Source organism: Crocodylus siamensis, chromosome 2 (assembly GCF_052110815.1).
Source record: "Crocodylus siamensis isolate JL-2025a chromosome 2, ASM5211081v1, whole genome shotgun sequence".
NCBI lineage: Eukaryota > Metazoa > Chordata > Crocodylia > Crocodylidae > Crocodylus > Crocodylus siamensis.
This window is the reverse complement of record NC_143396.1, coordinates 47,220,863-47,243,585: the sequence shown is the minus strand read 5'-3', so window position 1 is coordinate 47,243,585 and position 22,723 is coordinate 47,220,863. Positions and strand designations below refer to the sequence as shown.

Genomic DNA, 22,723 nt, shown 5'->3' with positions numbered 1-22,723 from the left:
GGCCGCTGCAGCTGGGGCTGGGGTAAGTGCCATGCCTCACACCACCCAGGGCTCTGCTTGTCCACACTCACCCCAGCCTGTGCTGTAGCAGCCCCAGGAGCAGCCGACACTGGAACTTATCCCTATTTCTTACATTATAAAGTGGGTTCGCTTTACGCGAATTCAATTTATGCGGCATTCTCCAGGAACGCATGTACTGCATAAATTGAGGGAAACCTGTATTGTGACCAGCTTATCCAGAACTGCTCGTGAACTGTATGAAAGTATAAGCACTGCTAGATACGGCAGTAATGTTATTTATTATAATTCTAAATGATCAAGGCCACCACATATTGATGGAGTTTAATATTTAACAGTACTTAGCATCTACTAAATCTGATTAAGACCTGGGTGGAGGCTGGAATTCAAACACTGAATACATAAACTGTATTAAGTGCTTGTGTTAAACTTCAGTTATTGGCCTACAGTACAAAGTCTAGTTGGCTTTACTATTCTGTAGAAGTGTCCAATAGTACAACTAGGTATCAGTTTATTTGTAACCCAGAAAGACTTATCACAAGGTCACTAATCTGAAGCAGCAGTGTAATGAGGGGTGAGTGAATAGGGTACTAGTCCTGGGCACCAACTTAAGGGTGGGCAACAAGATTGGTAGCTGCTGCTGTGGGCCCAGGTGCCACCACCTCCCACGGCAGAAAAACTGCATGCTCTGCCTCTCATCTGAACATTTATTCATTTTGTAAAGTATGTGCCAGCTTTGGTGAAGGAACATTAGAATTCCTGGTACACTTTTTGTTCAAGTAAGAGGATCTCATGTTCAGACACTTTGATTCTGAAGCTGCAAACATTTGTGAATGTGACTAGTTTAATTCACATGAGTAGTCCCATTGTATTCCAGTCTCCATGGGTTTTCACAGAACTAGGGTTCTACATGCCTTGCAGTATTTAAAAATTGTATTACTCTGAGGTTGACAACATATAAGTATTGTAATACTGGAACGGAAAAAATGGAGAAGACCATCCATATTAAATCTGTGATTTAAATTTTGTTGTTGGTGTTGTTGTTGTTGTTAAGTAGGAGCCTGTGTTAAAGAACGTAACAGTTTTGGCTAAAACCCAGCCCATTAAAGCATTTTTGCTTCTCTCATTGGAAAACATCAAACTATTAAAACAATAGTGCAAAAAATGCTTATAAAAGATGAAGTAAATTTAGAAAATTAAGTCTTCTGCCCCTTCACCCCCAAAAGAGCCACATACCCAGTGCGACAGAAATAACAATTATATTTTTAAAAGTAGCTTTATTAGGAATTCAAACTTGCTCCTGATCTCTTGAATTGCTTTGAATAAAAGGTTTGCATTGTTGTAACTAAGCTGGCACAGATTTCACTTAAGTCAGCTATTTGTGTGCCAGTCTGGAGAGGTTGTCTTATTTTTCTAAGCTTTCCTTTACTCTGAGGTTTTATGTGCCATGTTTCTGTCTGAATTACAGAAAGAAGTAGGGAACACACTTTTTTTTTTAAAAAACTTATTAGGAAAAATTGTGTAATCTAAAGTAGTACACAAAAGAAGAAATGTGAAGTACTTTTCATACCAGGTGATATACATAAAACAATTACACAGTAACACACCAAGTCATTTCTACACAAATGAGGCATTGGGACAGCATGTATGCTGTTAATTAAACAAGAAAATAAATACCATATGTACTCAATTACAAGATGAGGCTCCCCCATTCAACAATGGGAAAACAAAGCCTCATCTTAGAATCAAGTAAAAATGCAGTACCTGCAGTTAGAAGTAGCAGCAGCAGGAATCCACTTAAGGCACGGAGCAATGTGGGACCTGGTGCAGGGGCATAGGGTGGTGTGGGACCCAGCGCAAGGCCCCCAGTGGTGTGGGAAGGGATTGGTAACAAAGGGGACAAAGTGCTTGGGAGGGGAGAAGGGGGAGCAGGTGGATGGGAAGGCAAGTAGTGGGGCAGGCACAAGGGTGGGGCAAAGGGCTGTGGTCAGCCTGCCTGCTTACCTCCCCACTGCTTGCCCCCCTGCCACTGATTTCCCTGCTGTAGCAATGGACAGGGACAAATATAAGGTGACCCTCCAATAATAAGGTCCAATACATGAAAATTTTTTAAATTTGTTATGATCTTCCATGTATCCTCCTAATTATTGGAGTGTTGTCTTTAATTTATCCTTCCCACCATTGCAAGGGGGGGCAGAAAGGGGGGAGGCCCCCATTTGTGCCTGCCCTGCTGCCACCTGCAGCCTCTGCTTTCCCCCTCCTCCCTGCCCCTTGCTCCCTGCTTCCTCTTCAGCCTCTGCTCCCCTCTATAGCAGGTGTATAGGCTGTACAATGTCGTTATGGGGCCAGGCTGGGGCCATGCTCAATACCCCAGGCTGCAGCATAAAGCAAGGGCAAGGGAGGGATAGGGACAGGCAGGGGAGTAGAGGCTGCATTGGAGAGATGGGGCCAGGGGAGAGAGGGACAAGATACTAATATGTGGAGAATCAGAAGACGCAGGCTCCTACACTGACTGTTTCAGGAAGAAAAGCTAACAGTGAAATTCTTAACAAATCTAGGACTGCAACAACTTCTCTCCCTCAGATAGAAGAGCCACCATAGTCCCAAGATTGAAAAATGAAGTAGTAATCAAACAAATGGACAAGGATGGAGCTATAGATATCTTGTCAAGACTACATCAGTGAAGCTGACAGACAACTCTAATACCAAACACTATAAAGAACTTAGGGAGGACACCACATCAGAATTCATTTTGGAACTAGAAAATATCAAATCCTTCCCATGCCAAGTTCAGGAAAATGACTTCCACTTATCCCTCATTCTCTCACCCAAGAACTGTCTATATGCTCCCAAAGATCCACAAACAAAGTAACCCTTGCAGACCCATCATATTCAACTGTGATGGATATCATCACTCAAAAAGCTATCAGGATTCATAGAAACTACCTGAAACCGCTTGTCACTCAAATACAATGTTTTTTACAAGATACCACAGATTTCCTGAATATCAGCCACCTCCCTGAGAAGGTCATACTTGCAATCATCCTGGATGTCATGAGCTCGTACACTAACATCCCACACCAAGAAGGCACAACTGCCTGCTTGAAATGCTTTTGGAAGCCTGGAGTGGATTCAGATTTGCAACAATGGGTTGTACAAATCATCCATTTCATCTCTCACCCATAACTTCACTTCTAACACTTTAATTCTAACAAATTAAAGGCACAGCCGTGTACCCCTCAATATACCAACCCCTTCATGAGCCACCTGAAGCAAATGTTTTTAGACAACTGCACCATTAAGCCTACATTGTACAGATAATATTTCTGTTATCTGGACTGAACATCTGGACTCATTTACTGGCTTTCACCATAAGTTTAACAACTATCATCCCCTCAATCAAACTTTCTTTGGAATACTCCTACACTAGCATGAACTTTCTAGATACCACAATCCATATCCAGGATGGCTAGGCTGACCATATGGAAATCTGGGACACTACCCATCTCTCCCCACATGCTCTCAAGTCAACAGGGGCAGGGCAGCATGCTGGGCAGGCAGCAGTGCCTGCCTGCCAGCCTGCAAGGTGCTCCACATTGCTGCAACTCCCGGCCAGACTGTGCCCCATGCCCCTGTTTCCAGGATACCCATTATAATTCCCAACAACTGGCCAGAACCAGCCTCCAAAATCTGGGACTGCTCCAGCTAAAAAGGCACATATGCTCACCCAAAGGATGGCACCCTACAAACCAATGTATACAGACAACTCACCGGCTACCATACCTATTTCTACAAGACCAGCGGTCATCCCAAATGCACCAAAAAGGCTATTATTTACAGCCCAGCCCTCAGATACCACCACATTTGCTCTGAGAACACTTGTAATGCCCACCTGACCAACCTAAAATCTGCCTTTATGCAACAAGGACACTCCAGTAGACCATACATTTGAAACAGCTATCCAAATATCTTTCAGTAACTGATATAATACAAATTGGAAACCACCTGTGACGGCACACACCTGGTCATCACTTACTACCCCACACTGGAACAAATCAGAAGAATTGCTGAACTACAGCTTATACCGGACAAAGTTCAGACCTTGAGGGAAATATTCACAGCCCCTTTGCTTCTGGCTTTCAAACAACGCCCTAACCTTGCTTATGACGATGAGCTGGGCAAACCTACCCAACAGACATCAAGTGGAAAGGACACGGACTTGCCAGAAACACTTAACCTGTCAGCACATCTCCACTGCCACCACTATCAACACTGTCCATAAAACACACATGCCTTTTGCAAAATGTGATATACCTGGTATTCCAGTGCACCAAGTGCTCTCATCGCAACTAAGTGGGTGAAACTAAACTATGCACCAGAATGAACTTCCACAAAAAAAATATACAAAAAGGACAGAGACATACACACATTATTACGAGCACGTTTCTCACAGAACAACCACTCCCTTTCTGACTTCACTACTCTTGTGCTCAAGGGAAATCCATCCAACACCTTAAAAAGGTGAACTTGGGAACAAAATATCACAAGCTGGTGACTAAACACTGTCCAAGGACTAAACACTGATATCAGTTTCATGGCACTTTATATTTTACTCAACTGCTGAATTCTTTCCACACAGGAAAAGGTGAGAAAGACCCTCCTCCCTTTTGATAGGTCTTGATTTCCCAGTAATCAGCTTCTTTTCCTCTGCTAGCTGTGTCTGCTACACCTGAGAATTTCTATTGGTCCCTCCCCTCTGCTATGTGGTGCCTGGTTCCTGTGACCAGAAACCCGAGAAAAAATTCTTGCATTTGAAAGCTTGTTTAACTTTATCCCAATTATATAGTTGGTCCAATAAATCATGATTAGCATCCCTCGCAGCTGAGAGTGACTGTTATCTGTGAGTTTGGCTTTGTCAGCAATCTTCAATCTGGGATCAAAAGGTTCTATTGCAACTCAGGTGCATGTGTGGGGTGGGTGGCTCCAGATTCTTGATTCAGTCCATGACATGCTGTTTTGGCAGCTCCTTCTTTTCCATTTCCTGCTGTGGTCGTGAGGTTTCCAAGTACCGAAAACCCTTGCAGCAGGCACTTTGTCACCTAGGACTGCCCTGAATGAAGAGTCTCCCATGAGTTAATGTAAATGATGCATTTTTTTTCAAGGTGGCCTCAAGGACCTCTTTGAAGTGCTTTCTATGCCTTCCGCTTGAGTGTACACCTTGACTGAGCTGGGAGAATAAAACTTTCTTTGCGAGTCTAGAGTTGGACATCTGGATGATGTGGCCAGCCCACTTGATACTTGGGTTGTTTGCTTGCAAAAGGATGCTACCTTTGGTATGTCTATCTTCCCATTGGATTCAACAGATCTTCTGCACGCAGCGCTGAAGGTACTTTTTTAGTGGCTTGAGGTATCTCCTATACATTGTCCACATCTCATGAGGGTCCAGTAAAAGACAGCACCTTAAAAAATCCTTGCCTAAGGACAGCATACTTGGAACACTCCTCCACTTGACAATCTGTCAAAAATAAAAGCTGGCCAAGTATGTCAAAGACACACAAATTCCCACCCAGATACTACTACTTATGCATGGAAACATAGTGAAGTGCTAATCTACTATAATTTTGTTTCATTTAAAAAACATGTAGTGAAGCAACTTGTTTTACATGTTTATAGATTCTGAAGTATGATATCAAAATTCGCAACTACAAAATCCACTGGATTAAACTTTAAGGCCTAACAAATCATTGATTTTCAAAGGGCGGGGGGGGAGGGCTGCCGCCTTATTCACAGGTGTTGTCTAACTGAAGGCATAAAAAGGATAATGAGAATGATAAAAAGGATTGTTTTCAGTACAGTATAACAGGTAGTACATTAGTTATATAACAACTGGAGGCATCTTGTAGCTAGGTAGCAGAGGAAACTTTCACAAATAATTTTTAATAAAGGTCAACAAATATTTATGAATTAATAATAACTATTATATAAAATAGCTAAGATTGTTAGGTGTATTTCTATAACTAACTCAGAATTTCCTGGGTTTGTAATTATCTCCCAAATAAGTATTACAGCATCCTTATACTGTTCTTACTCTGAACTATAACTTCAGTTTAATGTATTTTCATGTGGGAATTAGAGAGAAAGGGCTTGTAAACCATTTGCTTTAATTTTTTTAAAAGTGGAAATAAAAGGATATTCCTAGATCATTGGTAATATGCACATACAACAGGACATATTTTTATGGTGCAGATTTGTCATGATTGCAGACTAAAATAATTGATGGTTAAAAAGTTAGAAATCTGTTGCTTTAAGATGGTGATTATACTAGGAAATTATAATTGGTTTGTGATTCTTACATATTAAGCCACAGAACATTTTTGGCCTCAGCACCCCTCCGTAACTCCTGAATTTGGAGACACTTGATTTCAATAACAGTTTATTTATAATAGCACTTAACTCCTGGCTCAGAGATGCAGGTGTTGAGGGCAGGAGTGAGCACATAGGACATTTATGTACAGTTTAGATTATCATTTGTATGCGATGGTTTGGATAGGGATCATCCTGCCTCAGACAGGGGGCTGGACTAAATGATTTTGGAGGTCCCTTCCAGCCCTACTTCTCTTATGATTTGATTTTAAAAAGCTGTGAAGTAAATGCTGCAGAAATACTGTTTACTTCAACTCCCAAAGAAAGTACATACTATAGGGAAAAACCCAACAAATTCTGTAAATAAACTGTCACTATACTTGTTCAGGCATTTGCTTATAACAGGTATTTACTTAATTGGGAATGAGATGACACTAACTACCTCTCTTATAAAAAAAATGTTTATAGGACCATTTATATCATAAGATATCCATAATAATTTAGTTCCATAAACTGCAGGGGCCAATGGCAGAAGGACAAAATGCTTTGGGTGTGGACTTCAACCATCTGAGAAGCATAGCTAATCCTTTAAACCATACGCCCTGAATCTTGTCTGTGATGTTAACACTGTAATTTGTTCTGTCCCCCACCCCTTGATGTTAAAGTCATAAACAAATGGTATTTTTGTACAACTTTTTTACATATGATATATAGTGTATGTTCACACAATTTTACTTTTTACTGCTTACTCATTATTTTAAGACCTTTCTTTTGTTTGACTTCTTATGGTGCTGTTAAACAATAGATTTAGTGGTCATAATGCCTCATTCAAAAGATCTCTTTGCTGTCAGCTTCTTACGAAGCCAGAGGTGTGCTCAAAACCTCTGAAAACCCAGTCAGTAGCAGTTCCTTTACCAATCCCCAGAAAGATGGCCAAAAAAGTTAACATATTAACAGCCATGTTACCTTTCTTGCTATGGTCTCTTCACACAGAAATCTCTTTCCCTTTAAAGATGATTCCAGAGCAGCTGTCTGCTAAGCAGTCCTTGATGGGATGGCTCCAAGGGAGCTGCACTACCAGGAACAGCTGGGGAAGCCAGGATCTCAAGGACCTGGGGGCTAGTGGCCAGTCTGTCCACAGAGGTTGAGGTAAACACAGTTCCTACCCTGGGGAAGAATTGAGGAATCTGTGAGGAGAACCTCACTAAATTTTATTTTCTACTCTATATCTTCTTGTGAAAGAACTTGAATTCAGGCTCCAACTTCCTTCCTTCCCTAGATACTGCATTTTATGCAAAAATAAATAAAAACATGTATATTTAATAAAGAAGATTGTGATGGCTAGTCAGAGTGCTGGCACTACGATAAAGGAATCTACCTGTTCCAGCACTGGGGAAAAAACTCATTTACAATGAAGGTCTATTGGAAAACCTGATACTTAGAAACACTTTATCATTTTAACAAATTACAGATAAAAAACAAATCATCTACAATAACATATTTGAACTGTTTCAAAAAAATATTTTTCTCCCGATTTACATTCCTTTTGAGTAGCTTATTTTGGCCTGCAGCTGCCCCTGCAGCGCTCTGAATGGGGCTGAGCCCATGCGCTCCCCCACTAGGGGCAGCCCGCACCATGCTCCTGTCCACATCCAACAACAGCACTGTTCCAGCCCCAAAAACCTCCCTGACCTGCGTGCACAGCTTTCCAGCAGGGCTGCTGCAGCCACCTGGGTACTGCTTGGCTTCCCTGCCTCTTCCTCCTGCCCCTGCTATACTACTCCAGGCAAGGGGGAAAAACTACAGCCAGACAACTCCTGCCTCAGTGCTTGGGGCTCCAGCTCCAGCCACCTTCTACCCACTCAGCTGCCTGCAGGCGGCTGCTCATTGTGCCAGGTGGGCACAGTAGGTGGGAGCTGGAGCTGAAGCCCTGTGCACTGGGGCAGAAGCCACCCAGCTGCAGCTCCACACCGGCCTGATGCGGTGCAGCAGGGTCAGGAGGAGGAGCAGCTGCTGGAGCTGGGAAAAACTGAGCAGCACCTGGACAACTGCAGCAGCAGCAGCAGCGAGAGCAACCCTGCAGGGAAACTGCGTGCACTGGCCAGGGTCAGGGTGCTGCTGTTGCAGGCAGAAGTGTGGCGTGGACTGCCCAGGGTGGGGGCAGGCAAGGCATGGCCCCATGTGGAGTGCCGTAGGGGCAGCCTGGGCCAGGTACAAATCAATTGGTGGGCCAGATTCAGACCGCAGGGCATATTTTGCCCACCTGTGAGATGGGTCCTCAGTAGGATCTTTAGGGAAAAAAATGTCACTAAATCCTCCTTAAGAGACCACAAGAAGCTAATGTTTCCATTGTGCTTGCTGGGTATTGCAGAAACATCTGCTTATTTAAGGCAGGGTTTTAATCTCTTGCCAGTTCTTATATGTGTCATCTCAAATCATCACAGAAATTTTGAATAGAGATGGATACAGATGCATATTAAGGAAAGTTATTTTACATGTGTAAGGCAATTCTTTGTGTGCGTTTTTGCCACTACTCTGATGATAACTACTGGGAGAGGGGGTTGCTACATCAATGATCATTCTGCACCTGATGAACACACTTTGTAATCACCTCTATGCTAAGAGGAACTAATATATGTGCAGCAAGTGAAGATTAGGACACTGACTAAATAACAATCATTTTAATTTTTGTTATGATACGAATCATTTTTGTGATGAAACACAAAGTCATGTATTAACCCATTTCTAGACCAGTCATTTCCCTGCCACTGGTTAGAAGAATGCAAAGTAAACAACTTGGTAAAAGGCAACCTGGACTTTTAAAATTAATTCAGTTTTTACTAATCTGTAATATTTGTAATATTTTTGCTAGAAAGCCTTTGAAAAGCAGCTTTCTGTGAAAAGTTTGCTGCCTATCTATTTAAAACTAATTATAAACAAACACACTTCTTTTCAAACTTTCCACAGAAAGCTGTTTTTCAGACTTTCTACCAAATATTACAAATAGCAATAACCATGGTAACTTTGTTTCTAAGGCCTCCACATGACCCTAAGTCTTGTATAACCACTGTTGGCAGGAACAGAAAAAGCTAAAATTCAGAAATGATCTAATTTAATAAGCCTCTCATTACCAGCTTGTAAATACAATATTCCAGCGAAACTCTTCCCATTAAGACTATTTTTTGAGTACGCAGAAGCAAACGGGCTATGGCAGCACACTTGCCCTAGAACTGCCTAGCAGGAACTTAGGTGCTTACATATCAAGGTGTTTGCTTTCTTTTCCACCTTCTTTTATGCAGCTCTACTGTAAGGCTCAAATAGCAACATGAAATAAAAACATGAGATTGACATTCTGACCTATCCAAACAACAATGATGGCACTGACTTCAGAAAGAGGAAAATAATGCTACTAACGTACAAGTTCAGCTGTAGCCAAGTGTTAGCTGGGTATTTCAGACCTAATATTTCTAAGGGCTCATCTATGTGAGGTCTCTCAAGAAGCTATGGGGAAATTAGCTAGTATGTGGATACAGCCATTTATTTGTAGGTACAACAGCCCTTTATTGTTGTGGTTTGAGAATATCAATCTAATGTCATTTTCCCACTGAACAGCAGTATTCACAAGGAGGGCAAGGTATGTTTCAAGTTATGCATAACTGATTCCACCCTTTAGGTTAGGGATGCTCATCTCACGTTCCATGTACCAGATTCAGCCCCCGGAATCATGTCATCAGGCCCATGGGGCTCCCTACAGGTCTGAAAGTTTGGCAATAGGGGAATGGTTGCCACTCCTCTGCTGGCAAACTTCTGGATCAATGAGGAATCCTGCAAGCTGGATAACGTGGCCCTGTGGGCTAGATCAGGTGTGCAGGGTGGTGAATGTCCCCTGGGCTGGGCAGAGGCAGTACTGGGTCTGAACCAGGGAGAAGGGGGGCACAGGGCTCAATCCTAGTGCAGGGGGCCTGATTCCAGATGCTGGGCTTGATCGTGGCACACACAGCCTGATCTGGCCCGTGGGTCAGCCCTGCACTGCTCATCTGGCGTGCAGTGCTGAAATGCTTGGACACTACTGCTTTAGGTGATCCACTTTAACTTTTCTGCTATGTGTACAAGTCACACATTATTCCATTTTATTGGTATCTGCATCTTTTTACGTGCCTGCACCAGCTAGACAGGTGTAGACATGGCCTAAGAGTAATAAACAAACAGCTTCTTAACAGTTCTCATAAGGAGCCTGTGGTCCAATTCTATACTCTGTGAAATCCACAGGAGTTCTGCTACTGATTTCAATGGCAGCGGGATCAAATCATAAAAGGTAATCATGGTATTTTATAGTATCTTAAAAGTCTTACCACTGAAACAGGTTCCATGGCTTCTTGCTTGATAGGGACTGGGTCAAACATTAGCATGTTTTTTAGGGAAAACTTCTGATGCCTTTGTTGTCTTGGGCTACAGAAGGGGGGGCGGAAAAAAAAGAAGCATTTTGGAAAGTTGTAGGAATGGTTAGACTCAACCCAGAATTGGGTTTTTTTGGAGCTCGCTCCTCCCGTTAGATCAAATTTATTTGATTTCATTTTTCCAAACAGGTAAGTTTTATATACTCCAATGCTTTATTACAAAATAATTATTTTGTGGTGTCATCTAATGTTACTATAATTTCAGTAAAGCTCTACACACCAATCATCCGAACAAGTTCAGGTATACCTCCATGCCTTATTTGTCAGAAAGTAGTAAACTTGTTCCATATATGTACATATAAATAAAAATGAAAGGTTAAGTTTTATTATTATAAAAGCTTCCTATTAATTCCACAATATGCAAGGCATAAACTATAGTCTCCAGCCAGTAGTCCTGATGGTGGTGACTAAATACTGGTGCTGCAACAGCTAGCCACACAAAGGGAGGAAACTTAAGAGCAAGGCTAGTTTAGAAAAGCACAGCAGACATACTGCCAATAAGACACCACAACTGATGCATCAGCTGCTTCCCAAAAGAGAACAGATTACACATCCACCACAGCCAGTTGGGAAATAACCGATATTAAAAACTGTGCTAGTAGTAAGTTTCTATTGGAACATTTTATATGGATACATAGATACATCTGAATTATGTTACGTAGGACTACATACAAAATCTTGCCCAGCCTGGCCTCAAGGGCTGACAAAGTATTAAAGTTGACATACAGTACATGGAAAACCACTTCACCATCCCAGACAAGCTTTATGTTCTACACTGAGTGGGAGCATTAACAAATTCAACTACTTCCAGTAGGTGGTGCTAGATACCTATAACACTAGGATTCTACCATGTTACATCAGGACATTTTCACTGTAAGATTAAAGCTCACTAAACAAATTAAAAGGCTTTAATGGTAGATGAAAAACTGTCTTATGAATTAAAGAGTTAAAAGTATGCATGCTTCAAACTGCCAAATTCCAATTGTTCCACACTAATGAGCAAGCATGCAATAGATAAATCAGTGAGCACACCTTAAATAAAATTATTTTAGATATATAAGAATGATTTTTTTCCATCCATTTCAGGGATAAAAGAAGAAAGTTTAGTAATTTAATGAAAAACCCACTCAAGTGTGGGTTCCTAAATGACAGAAGAAAACAAAGTACCGTGAATAAAATTTTGAAGAGTAAATTTAAGCATCAATATAAAATCATCCACCGAAGGACCTGATCAAACCAAATAAAAAAAAAAGAAACAGATACAATAGTTCAAAGAAAATGCCATTTTTGTCCAATTTTAAAGGTGGCCATACTTGATATAATCTGGATTGGCTATATATGTTCCTCTGGAAAAGAAGAAGAAAAAAAAAAGGAGAAACAATTATGTCTCTCTCTCCTGTGATTTAAATGAGATTTTTTTCAGGTTGTGAACATTTTATATCATCTTTTCTAATGCTAAATCTCCCTACTTACCATCAAATGAAAGAAATATGTCAGTTTCCTCAAATATCTACATCTGACAAAATAGAAGGAAAAGCATGTTCCACAATGTAACCAGCCTTTTCTGCACGCCAGCCTTCATTTAGGGGAATTTAGAAGAGTTGCTTTCAGAAAGTTTCCAGAAACTTTCCATTTTTAATTTAAATGATATAGTTAAAATGACAACAAATAACCTTTTTAAAGCAAAAATACAAGGTAAAAGTCATTCCAAGTCATCCATTTTTCCTTCCACCACGTCTCCTGCCACTGTTGTGGTTCTGCATTTCCATTTTTCAGGGCTGTTTATTTTCTACCTGTTACTGGATGTCAGTGGGTGAAACACTTTATATGGCTGAAGAAAGTTACATTCTCATGCTTCACAGCACATGGATATGGGCAAGTTAGAATGAAACTGATAATAGAAAGTGTAGTGGACAGAGTAAAAGTGAAAAGTTTTTCTCTTTAATCTCTTTCCGTTAGAGTAATTTAACAATAATAGGCTAAAATTTCATTGCTGTATCATGTATTTGTAAATTCAGTATTTCTTTATTGGGTATTATAATGATTTTTTTAAACTATAGTTAAGAGGAATACCTCTCCCGTCCCCCTCCAGCTAGGTGGTAAGAATAAACTGATTTTATAAGCAGATCATTAAAATATGTACAACATTTTTTTCCCCATGGGTTTGGGTTATAAATCTTGTCCTTCACCTTATGTAAACTGGTGTAACTCCAACGGAGTCAATTTACACCAGCTGGATAAACTCCCAGGATGCAAGATGGATTTCTGGAAGACTAAAGTATCCTCCAAACTATCTGAGTCACTTTGAGGAGAAATCCAATCATTCATACATAAAGTGAATTACAAATCAAAGAAGAGCCTTTGTCTCAAAACAGTTAGAGTTTTTTGCATTAAAATACTTTTTATGTGGGTAAAAGAGTTTAAGCTACATGTAATCTGAAACTAAATAATTAACTGTGATCCAGTAGGCAAACATTCCACCTTTCTTGCTCTCTTTGCTAACAAGCCACCCAGTTATACTTTCCTGCCTCCTCCCATACACTCCACCCTATGGATCTTTGCCAAGACAGCCCAACTTGTCCAAACAGGACATGGCTCTTGATAAGATTCTGCTCACACCCTGTACTTCAGAAAGACAAGTGAAGTAATTGATTTTTGTATGCAAATAAGGACAGGTGCAAAGGTCTAAGCAAAGTCTCCCAACATTTTCATATCCCAATGAAGAGACAACAAGTAAGAAAAAGAAAGACCTTGTCCTTTATTAAAGTAAAATCTGCTACATGTGATTCAATTTTCAGTGATTCTTTCTTTCTGAAAGGAATCTTACCATGGAAATAGTTAATTTTCTTGTCAAGATTACTTTTAACTTCTAGACAGGGATGGTTTGTTATTTCAGAGATGTGAATAAAAGTAAATGAAAGCTTAAAGGTACTTAACACATATTCTGACAACAAGGATTTGTACAGACTATTTACTTTGGATAAGATTTGCCAACGGGCAAAGCAGCCACAGAATGCACTGCACCAATGGCTGTTTTGCAACCCTGGGGGAGGGCTGCACAAAGCAGCTATGCAGGTGTGTTCTGCATGTCTATATTCAAGGAGAAGGTCCACTTCACTCTATGAAACTACTATGCAAGAAGGTGATTTAGAAACACTTGAAATCTCCCAATGGAGATATACATAAGCTTTGGCTTGTGTTCCAGTGAAATATCTGGAATAGTCATCAGTGGTGTGACCTCTGTGGCCTGTGGACTGGGGGGCAGAAGTGGGGGGTGAAGAAGACAGATTCTGCCCTTTAACCTTTGCACAGTACCTATACAAAGCTTGTTTAGTCAGTCCTTGTGCCTGGGGAAGGTGAGACTGTCGACTTACGGTGTTGTGAGTCTCAGGCTTTGTACAGAGACTGTAAAGCATTAGGTTATAATTTGATGATGTACACAGAATTACTACTTCAATGAGTGCATGGTGGGGGCTGGGACAGCTTCTGCAACAAAGTATTTAGGAGCCAACTTGTTTGAACAATACTTTGCAGTTCTGCCTCTCTGGAACTAATTCTGATGATCTGAAACTACTTCTTTCTCCATATCTCAAGCCAAACTTCCCCTGCTATAACAGAGAAGTGATATTACCAGACGACCCCCCGGTTGAAATCTGTGTGACCCTACATGAGAAATACTCTTCAGTGGATCTTTTAAGGATAATTAAACAAAGAACAGCAATTTGAGAAGAAAATTCTTTGGAAGTGTAAAGAAAGTCCCTCCAGACTTGGTAACGGAAAATATTATATGGATAATACTGGCTGCTCATCAAAATCCTCAGTCAGCAAAATACACAAGTTTCATTTATTTCAATGGGAAGTAAGCAAGAGCTTTACTGAACTAGCTCCCAAAATAGCAGCAGCCAAAAAGTTCGTATGTATATTAGCACTTAGAATCAGCCAGATGCAATAGAAAACACAAAGGAGTAAAGGCCTAGGGTAGGGACCAAAGTTATGCACAAACCAGTTTAAGTGATTGGAAACTACTTTAGATCTATAACACAACAGAAGTTCAGTGCATGTAAACCATTTTCAAAATGGTTAAAACTGGTACTACATCCATCCAGATTTATCAGACTTAACTGATTTAGGTTAAATTGATTTACTGAGTTTCTGTCCCAGAACCCCTCCAGTTTCAAGTTAACTCACAGTCCCCCAGCATCCCAGGATGCTTTGTACCTCCCCCACAAACCCCCTCTTGCAAGGAGGGTGGGGCAGGTTAGGCTTGGCCGGGCACCAGCTGTCTGCTCAAACCCAGCAAGGAGGCATGCTCTAGCACCCCCTGGCTTCTGGCCTGAGCCACTGCAGGCATGTAGCTGCATTTCTGGAATCAAAATGAATTCCTGTTCACCTGCTTATCAGTTCAATCTACACATCCTAGACCAACCTGCAAAGATTCAATCTGTTCAGCCTTGGGCTTTTTCACTGTCTGTACTTAGCATAGAGAGGATAGTATAGAGGGGAGTAGAGTGAAGCAGTTGGTCTAGAAGGAACAATAGTGGGAAAATTATAAAGATTTGGCTATATAACAAGAAAAAAAAATACCAATGGGTTGCCTTTTTTTTTGTATTGGATATGTAGTGGCATTTGGTAACAGCTGGTAAAACAGACAAGAAAACTCCAAGATAAAAGAAAGTTAAGATTAGGCAGAAGGTTTGGTTGAAGCTTTCCTCCACACGAAAAAGGAGCCAACTTAAACACATTGTGTAGATGCCACTAAATTGTTTTCATCCAAAAAAACAAAAAGAACCCCCCCAAAGGTAAAGTGTTTGCTTTACATTTTAATATCCATTTTTTTTTAAATTAAAAGGATGTTTCATTTTAAAATGTTAAATTTTCAGTCAATAAACTATTTTGCTGGATCAAAAAATACTTTTTGCAACTAACTTTTTTAGCTGAAGGTCTTTTCTCTTATTTCTCACCCTATTTTTCAGAAGTGTCAACAAACTAACAAAAATCAGTTATTGACAGTTTTATAGAAAGTGCTTCAAAAGATATACATTTCCCATTATTAGAAGCCACTTTGTCTATAACTATTTTGATATATTGATTTATCAGAAGTAAAGGAGGACACTATTTAATATTTCAATAAAAATTAAGGGTATACTTTTATAGGAACTCCATATTTACCCAACTGAGAAACCATCCTAGCAAATCATCTCTAAGGATACTCACAAAAATAAGAAGTTTTAACTGAGAAAATGTTACAGCTGTGGAACCTTGAGCAAACACTGCATCTACTGAACTGAAGAAAGGGAAGGAAGAAAGGGAGAAAAATTCTTTAGCCACCTCTTGTAGACAATACTCTCCCTTATCAGGGCAGACTGCTGTCTGGTTTCCTGTCTCAAGCTACTGCTCACAAGGAGAAACAGTCTAGCAAGGAGAACAGATCTGACTTTTAAAAGCAAGTGAAGTATGAAGAATGGTACGACACTTTTCCCCTGTCCAAACTGAACCAGAAAAAAAGTTAATTTTGAAGCAAATTTAAAAAGAACAAATATAAACAGAGCCTTCCTACTATTAGTGAAAGGTAGATGAAAACAGAGGCAGGAAAGAGCATTAGCGATCTCAAACATAAAAATAAACCTATTTTTACACTCACTGATTTATAAGAGCACTTAATTTAAATTATAAAACTTATATGTTTCTTTCAACCACTTAAAACATACATTGACAGGTGGAATAGAGCCCCATCAAGTCAGACAAATAAGGTTCTGTGTTCAACAAGTGTTTTAAAAAAAATCCAGCGTTAGGATAGAAAATGCCATTCTCTAATATTAAGTTTATTCTTCTACTTGCTCAAACACATTCAAGACAGACATTTAAATCTTTGACAACATAAGGCAAAAAAATGCAAACGTCAAGTGAAAAGTCAGTAATGACTGAGTAATAATTTATGCTCTTAGTTTTATTGAAGATTTGAAAATAGAAGAAAAATGTCCATGCAAATGTGTGTCTGGGGCAATTAAAGAGTGAACGAGTGAGAGAGGATGGTAGAGGTGGAAGAATGATTAAACACTGGATTCTCTAAGACTGGAGAATTCATTCCTACATGCACCAAAGTTTGATAGTGATATGCTGACTGCACATACCAGATAAACTTGCACAAATTTTTCAATTATGATGTGGTTCAGCGTTTAAAATCTGTTCAAGCTTTATCTCTCTATTTAGCTAATATATTCATGTACTGGTTTCCCCTGGGCCAGATCAACAATGAGTATTAAATCTCTACACGGAAGTCGCACTAGAAGAAACCATAGGAAGGGTTAAATTTGTTCCTAAAACCAGCTCTGCCAAACTTCATATTCTGGACTGGAGGCAACTAGCCTTGGAATGAAAACACAAAGCTCCAACATTAACTGCAAAGGAGTTTTATTTTTTAAGGACCTTCTGCTAGCAGTGTTGCTTAATGTTAAAAAATTGCTCTACAAAATGTATGGCCTTTTGAATCTCAGTTTAAGATTTTATATCAAAAACTTTGTTTATAGAAATTGTACTACAAATTTGACTGTGTTTGGACACAATAGTAAACCAAAGGTTTTGATCTTCCAAGAAAACAAGATAAAATATGAATGAAGCTGAAATTCTTGTGCAGAACAGACCTATACACTATGCCATATGCAGTTTTCCAGCACTATCAGCTCTTTTTAGTATTTTCCTTTTTCCCAAAATAGATTAATATACACATTATTTATAAACACAACTTACCCAATTTATTAGCTCCTGAGATCCCTTGAAATAACTTTTATATAATTTGTATTTCTGAAGAGACAAAAAGCAAAATTAAGATTACTGGCATGTAGGGTATGCATATTTTTAAAAATAAGTAAGCTATTGCCTTTAATATAGATTTAATTACACTTTAAAAAGGGGAAGCTTAGATAAATTTCAGATGTAGATTTCAATGTAATTACATTTAACCATATGCCATCTGCAGCTACAGAGATTACTAGGAATAAATAAAGTAAAAAAGAATAGGCATATATAGGACAAAGCAGAAACACTGGTGTATATGAAAGAAAATTTACACCTTCCATGCACAAGTGACAGAAAGGAAGAAATAATTCATCTCTTATTTCATTTGGGGTCTGATTTAAGGCCTATACGAGGAGGCATTGTGAATCTTTCTACTGATTTCAATGAGCTTTGGCTCAGGGTCCTTAGCTCTTCTCCAGTCAGCCCCGGGGTAACAGAAAGGTTTCTTATGTTCTCTTTTTCAGTTTTCTCTTGCTGTTTCTCTGTTTCTTGTATTTTCCCTGCCATCAACCAAGCCAAGAAGGGAAGTCTAATCTACTCTACTGCTTCAAAAAAAGTGTTCAGAATTTAGCAAAATATTGGACCACCATATCTCTTTAACCCAAACAAAGTTTTGTCAGCATTTGCTTGCATTGTATCTACAAATATATGGATTTTCTAGTTCTAGATAACAGCAATATACTTCCTTTCACCCAACACTGTTCAATTCTACTCTTGATCTTAACTGGACTAGAGAGTGGTATCTTCAGGTTAGAAAGAGACAGAAGCCAATATATTTATAAAAAGTAAATACGCTGGTCTGAATTGTCTTTACATCTAACAGTGGCATTATACTAATACAATTCTATGGCATGAATGCAATTACTCCAGACTTACACTGATCCAAGTGAGAGAAATTAGGCTTATGGTTTTTTAAACATTTACTTATTTATGCAATTTAGATGCCACTCTTCCCAACAACAGCTCAGGTTCTATAAATACAGGTTCAAAGAAAAAAAAACAAACAATTATTTATTCTCCCATGCATTAAAAGTTAATTCAGACATCTCATGATGACATAAACACAGGCATCTTAAGAAATCATGTGTATGCAGAGACATGATAACTCACTGGGTGGGGACTGGGAGTTGAGGGGCAGTGACAAGGGGCCTGGACTAGGCTACTGATCTACCCAAAAACAGTCTGAAACAGGAAAGAGCACACATATGCCACTTGGAATGTATGACGCAAACCCCAGCCTTGAAACAAAGAACAGGAAACAGCTCTGCTGGCTGTGTGGAGAGAAAGCATAGAGAAACATTTAGGCGGCCCTCCCTGACCCTATATTCATGAGCAGCTGGAGGTTTTTAAACAACAACAGTGGGTGGAGGTGTTGGTTCACTGGGTGTGAATAAAAACACTGTCTTTATGCAGGAGACCTGCCCTATTTACAAACAAGCAAACATCACTTGCTGGCTTATGCTGCTAAGTGTAGGTATTTTAGGCAGCATGGGCATGATGATTAACCCGAGTGTATCTGGGATTTCTTTTCTGCCTATACACTGCTAATATTTAACCTCAGGCTGGTTCTACATCAGGTCACAGTCCTAACTTGCAGCTGAAAATTGAAAACCTTCTTCAAAAGGAAAAGAAAGAAAAGAATCAGAGTATTACAGGAACTAATTTTAAAAGGCCAGCCTCTAACAGAAATTAGCTATTTTTCACTGGAAAAATTCAGTAGAGTTTACTGGCTGATGACATAACCCACATTTCAACTGGGAAATGCAACTACTACAACAGTTAATATCTGATAGCAATTCTGGCTAATTTTCACTTTTCAGAAGCACTCGCCGCAGCGTGCGCTCGTATATATGATTACATACATACAAACAACAAAATTTTATGAGCTGAACTAGCTTAGTGCAAATATAATACTTGACAGGTCATAAATACCCATTACTAAGAACATCCAGCAAACTACTTGAGTAAGAATCATAGGGTAGTACGGGAGAAAAAGCAGATCTCATGAAGATAATGCATCAGAACTGTAAATTTCTCACACAATTTCATTCAGATCTACAGCTCTACTGAAACCCTCATTTACAATATACTTTGAACTAGTTTCACATTGGGGGCCAGACAGCTGCTGTACTTGATGTTATCAAACGTGAGAAATTTGTGCTGCTGGATTAGCATCGTAGTAACCATGGTAACCACTCTAAGGTTTACTTTAATAACTGCAATTTAAGATATACATGAGATTATAAAACAGTACTGAAAAATTTACACAGTAGTGTGTGGGTTTATGTTTTACAGTAGTTTCTTATTTTCTCCATACTTACGCTTGCATTTCCAAATGATAAATGGTATCTAGCTATTCAGATAGCCCCTCACTGCAGTTAATTGGGAAGTGTTCAGCTGCTTCATTCACTCTTGCATCACTGCTTACCCATCCTGAATACTTTTGATTTGGCTGATAAATATAGCCATTTTGTAGGTGTAGAGGGGAGTTTCTCAAGCTTTTCAGACATGAGGCACACCTCAAAAGGCATAAGGCACACCTCAAAAGACCCTTCAGAAAATGCTAGTTCTTAGCCTTCCCTCTCTTTTGGACTACAGAAAAACAAAAGAGCAATCATTCCTTTGCAAAGAACTCCAAAGATCACAGTAAGTCAGTATGATTTAACAATATGGATTCCTACTTGAAATCTCAGGGTTTACCTCGCAAATAGTGTTTGGACACCTGCACTACCTACCAACAGTCTACTACTACTACTACCACCAACTACCAACACCAACAGTACCTACCATTCTGTGGCACCTTGCAACACCCTTGAAAGGATCTACAACCCTGGTTGAGAATCACCTGTCTAAGATGTAGTCACAATACTGTCTCAGATCTGTTACTTACTGGACAAAATTTCCACTTCCTCATGGAGGGAAAGACTGCTTAACATTTCTCCCCTCAAGCCTTAATCCTCCAACTTGCATTAATGTGCATTAAATCACTGCAAGCAAAAACTTATTTACCTGCTTGCAAGAAGAAAAACAATGCCACCCAGCCAAAAACTGTTTTGTATTGTTGCATCTGAGTGATATCAAACAAAATAGTATATTTTAAAAAGAGTAAGAAGAAAAGTTAGTTTGAAATAAATCTCTCCTGGGTCAGCCAAGATTATTAAATCCAGATGTCATTCCTCTCATACAAGAAGTTCCTCATAAAACAACCAAGGGAACACATCTTAAAACTATTGTGTGGAAAAAAAGACATTTGCAAGGAGCAATTCGATTCTTTATTTTCAATAACTTGACAATGAACTTTTATGGACATTAAGTTAAATAAAATCAGAACCACAAAGCTCCTTCATCATTACGCATCCAAGTTCAACTTTTTCATAACAATGAAGCAGAGCTAAGCCCTATGAACTGTGACACTTCCCGAATTTCCAGAGAGGCACAAGGCTACCATGTAGGAGGTTGAAAACAAGCTGACAAGGCACATACATTAACTGGATTAAAGTGAGGGCTGCTAAAGAAATTGCTTTCTTTAAAAAATGTACAAGTTTGGAGAAACACGGCTACAATCTACACACCCAAGTTTGGAGACAAACTCATTTGGGTGTTGAAAAAACCTATTTGGGCGTTCTGGGGGCTGGACTTGATGATCTTCCGAGGTCCCTTCCAGCCCCAATGTCTATGAAACCTAATGTCTAATGTCTATGAAAAAGAGCACTGTTCAGGATTACTTACAACTTTCTGTCCAGTTCTGGCCTGGCTTCTTAAAAAATGGCACTTCTTTGACCCAGTTCCCCCTCCAGCAGCGTCAAACACACATCTGACAAAGAGCCAAGATAAATGCTCCCCTTCCCATTTATGCTTAGAAAAAAAAAAAAACGCCACTCGGAATAAAAAGGTCGCCTATTGCGGACGTCCCGTCCATCCCCTGTTAAACTGAACCTCACCTTCTAAGTATCAGCGTTACCAGTCATGAGCCATCTAAACCTTTTTTTTTTTTTTTTTTTAGGTGAGTGTAAAGCGGAGGAGGGGTAAATGAGGTAGAGCAGCCGGGTTTCACAAAGCATTTTGGGAGCAATATCCCACCTGGTGCAGTTCAGTGCTAAACCAGGGCTCACTCTGGTCCTTGCAAGTTGTTGAGTAAATAAGCACGATCTATGAGACACGAAAGCACGGAGAGCCGAGCTCCGCTGTCGGCCTCCCCCAGGCAGACGGGGAGGTCTCCGGGCCGTACTCGAGCAGGGCCCGGGGGTCCGCGCCGGGGGTGGCCTCTCGCAGGACTGGTGCAAGGCGGCTACAGACGGACCCCGAGGAGATGCTGTGGAGCAACTGACGGGCCCCGGGACCGCCGCCAGCTGGTGCTTTCCACGCCCGCGGGTCTCCCGGCTCCCGGCTGAGCCCAGGCCAGCGCGGGGCAGGCGGGCACTAGGTGCCGGGGAAACAATGGAGCGAGGCGCCGGGCCGGGGCTGCCGGGGGGGAGAAGCACCGCCTGCTCCCAGCAGCGCCTTGCACCCCCTCGGGGCACGGAGACCCCGTCCCTACCTTCCCCGGGCGCCTTGCAGCGCCGGCAAAGTTTGGCCCGTCCCGGCCGCACTCACCGTCGTCAGCGGCAGGCGGTGCGCGGCTCGGCGCTCGCGGCTCCCCGGCTCCTGGCACCCGGCTGCGCTGTCACATGACGCCGGCGCCGCTCGCTGCCAGGCAGCCTTGGCCGGCGGGTGAGCGCGGGGCGGGGCGGGGCGGGGGCAGGGCGGCGCCCCCCGCCCACTGAGTGGAGGCTGCGGTGGCGCTAGCCGCACTCACATGCACGGAGCCAGGCACGCCCCGCCCCGCCCCGCCCCGCCCCAGCCCCTGGGGCAGGCAGCCGTGCACACACTCATTACCCGGCACCAGGGCAGGGTGGGACTCGCTGCGCCGCCTCCCCGGCGCGTCAGGCAGAGGCGTGCACCGCCTGCCTAGCCCCGCACCCCGCCCCGCGCCCGGGGGCAGGAAGGGCGGCGCGGCGGCCGCGGCCTCGCAAACACGGGCGGTGGCGGCAGCGGGCAGGGCAAGGCCGGGCCGGGCCGGGGCCCCGCGGCGCTGCCCCTCCCAGCGCGGC

General features: G+C 41.3%; 1 protein-coding gene across 6 annotated transcripts in view; it reads right to left on the bottom strand.

The window, feature by feature from the left end:
- Positions 1–22,330, bottom strand: part of KLF3 (KLF transcription factor 3) — a 41,819-nt gene extending 19,489 nt beyond the window's left edge. The window contains exons 1-4 of one of the 6 annotated variants that reach the window (XM_090035754.1): positions 17,586–17,636; positions 10,734–10,830; positions 7,348–7,548; positions 5,347–5,533 (exon numbers count right to left, since the gene is read on the bottom strand). Coding sequence is in view for 3 of the 6 variants with exons in the window: in XM_090035756.1 (XP_089891882.1) it covers positions 10,734–10,830; positions 15,027–15,199 (270 nt within the window). In the remaining 3 variants the exon portion in view is untranslated. Of the gene's footprint in view, positions 1–5,346; positions 5,534–7,347; positions 7,549–10,733; positions 10,831–15,026; positions 15,353–17,585; positions 17,640–21,713; positions 22,177–22,226 lie in introns of those variants that run through there. The other 5 variants (XM_090035751.1, XM_090035752.1, XM_090035753.1 and 2 more) reach the window with 5 other exon arrangements.
- Positions 22,331–22,723: the final 393 nt, after the last annotated feature.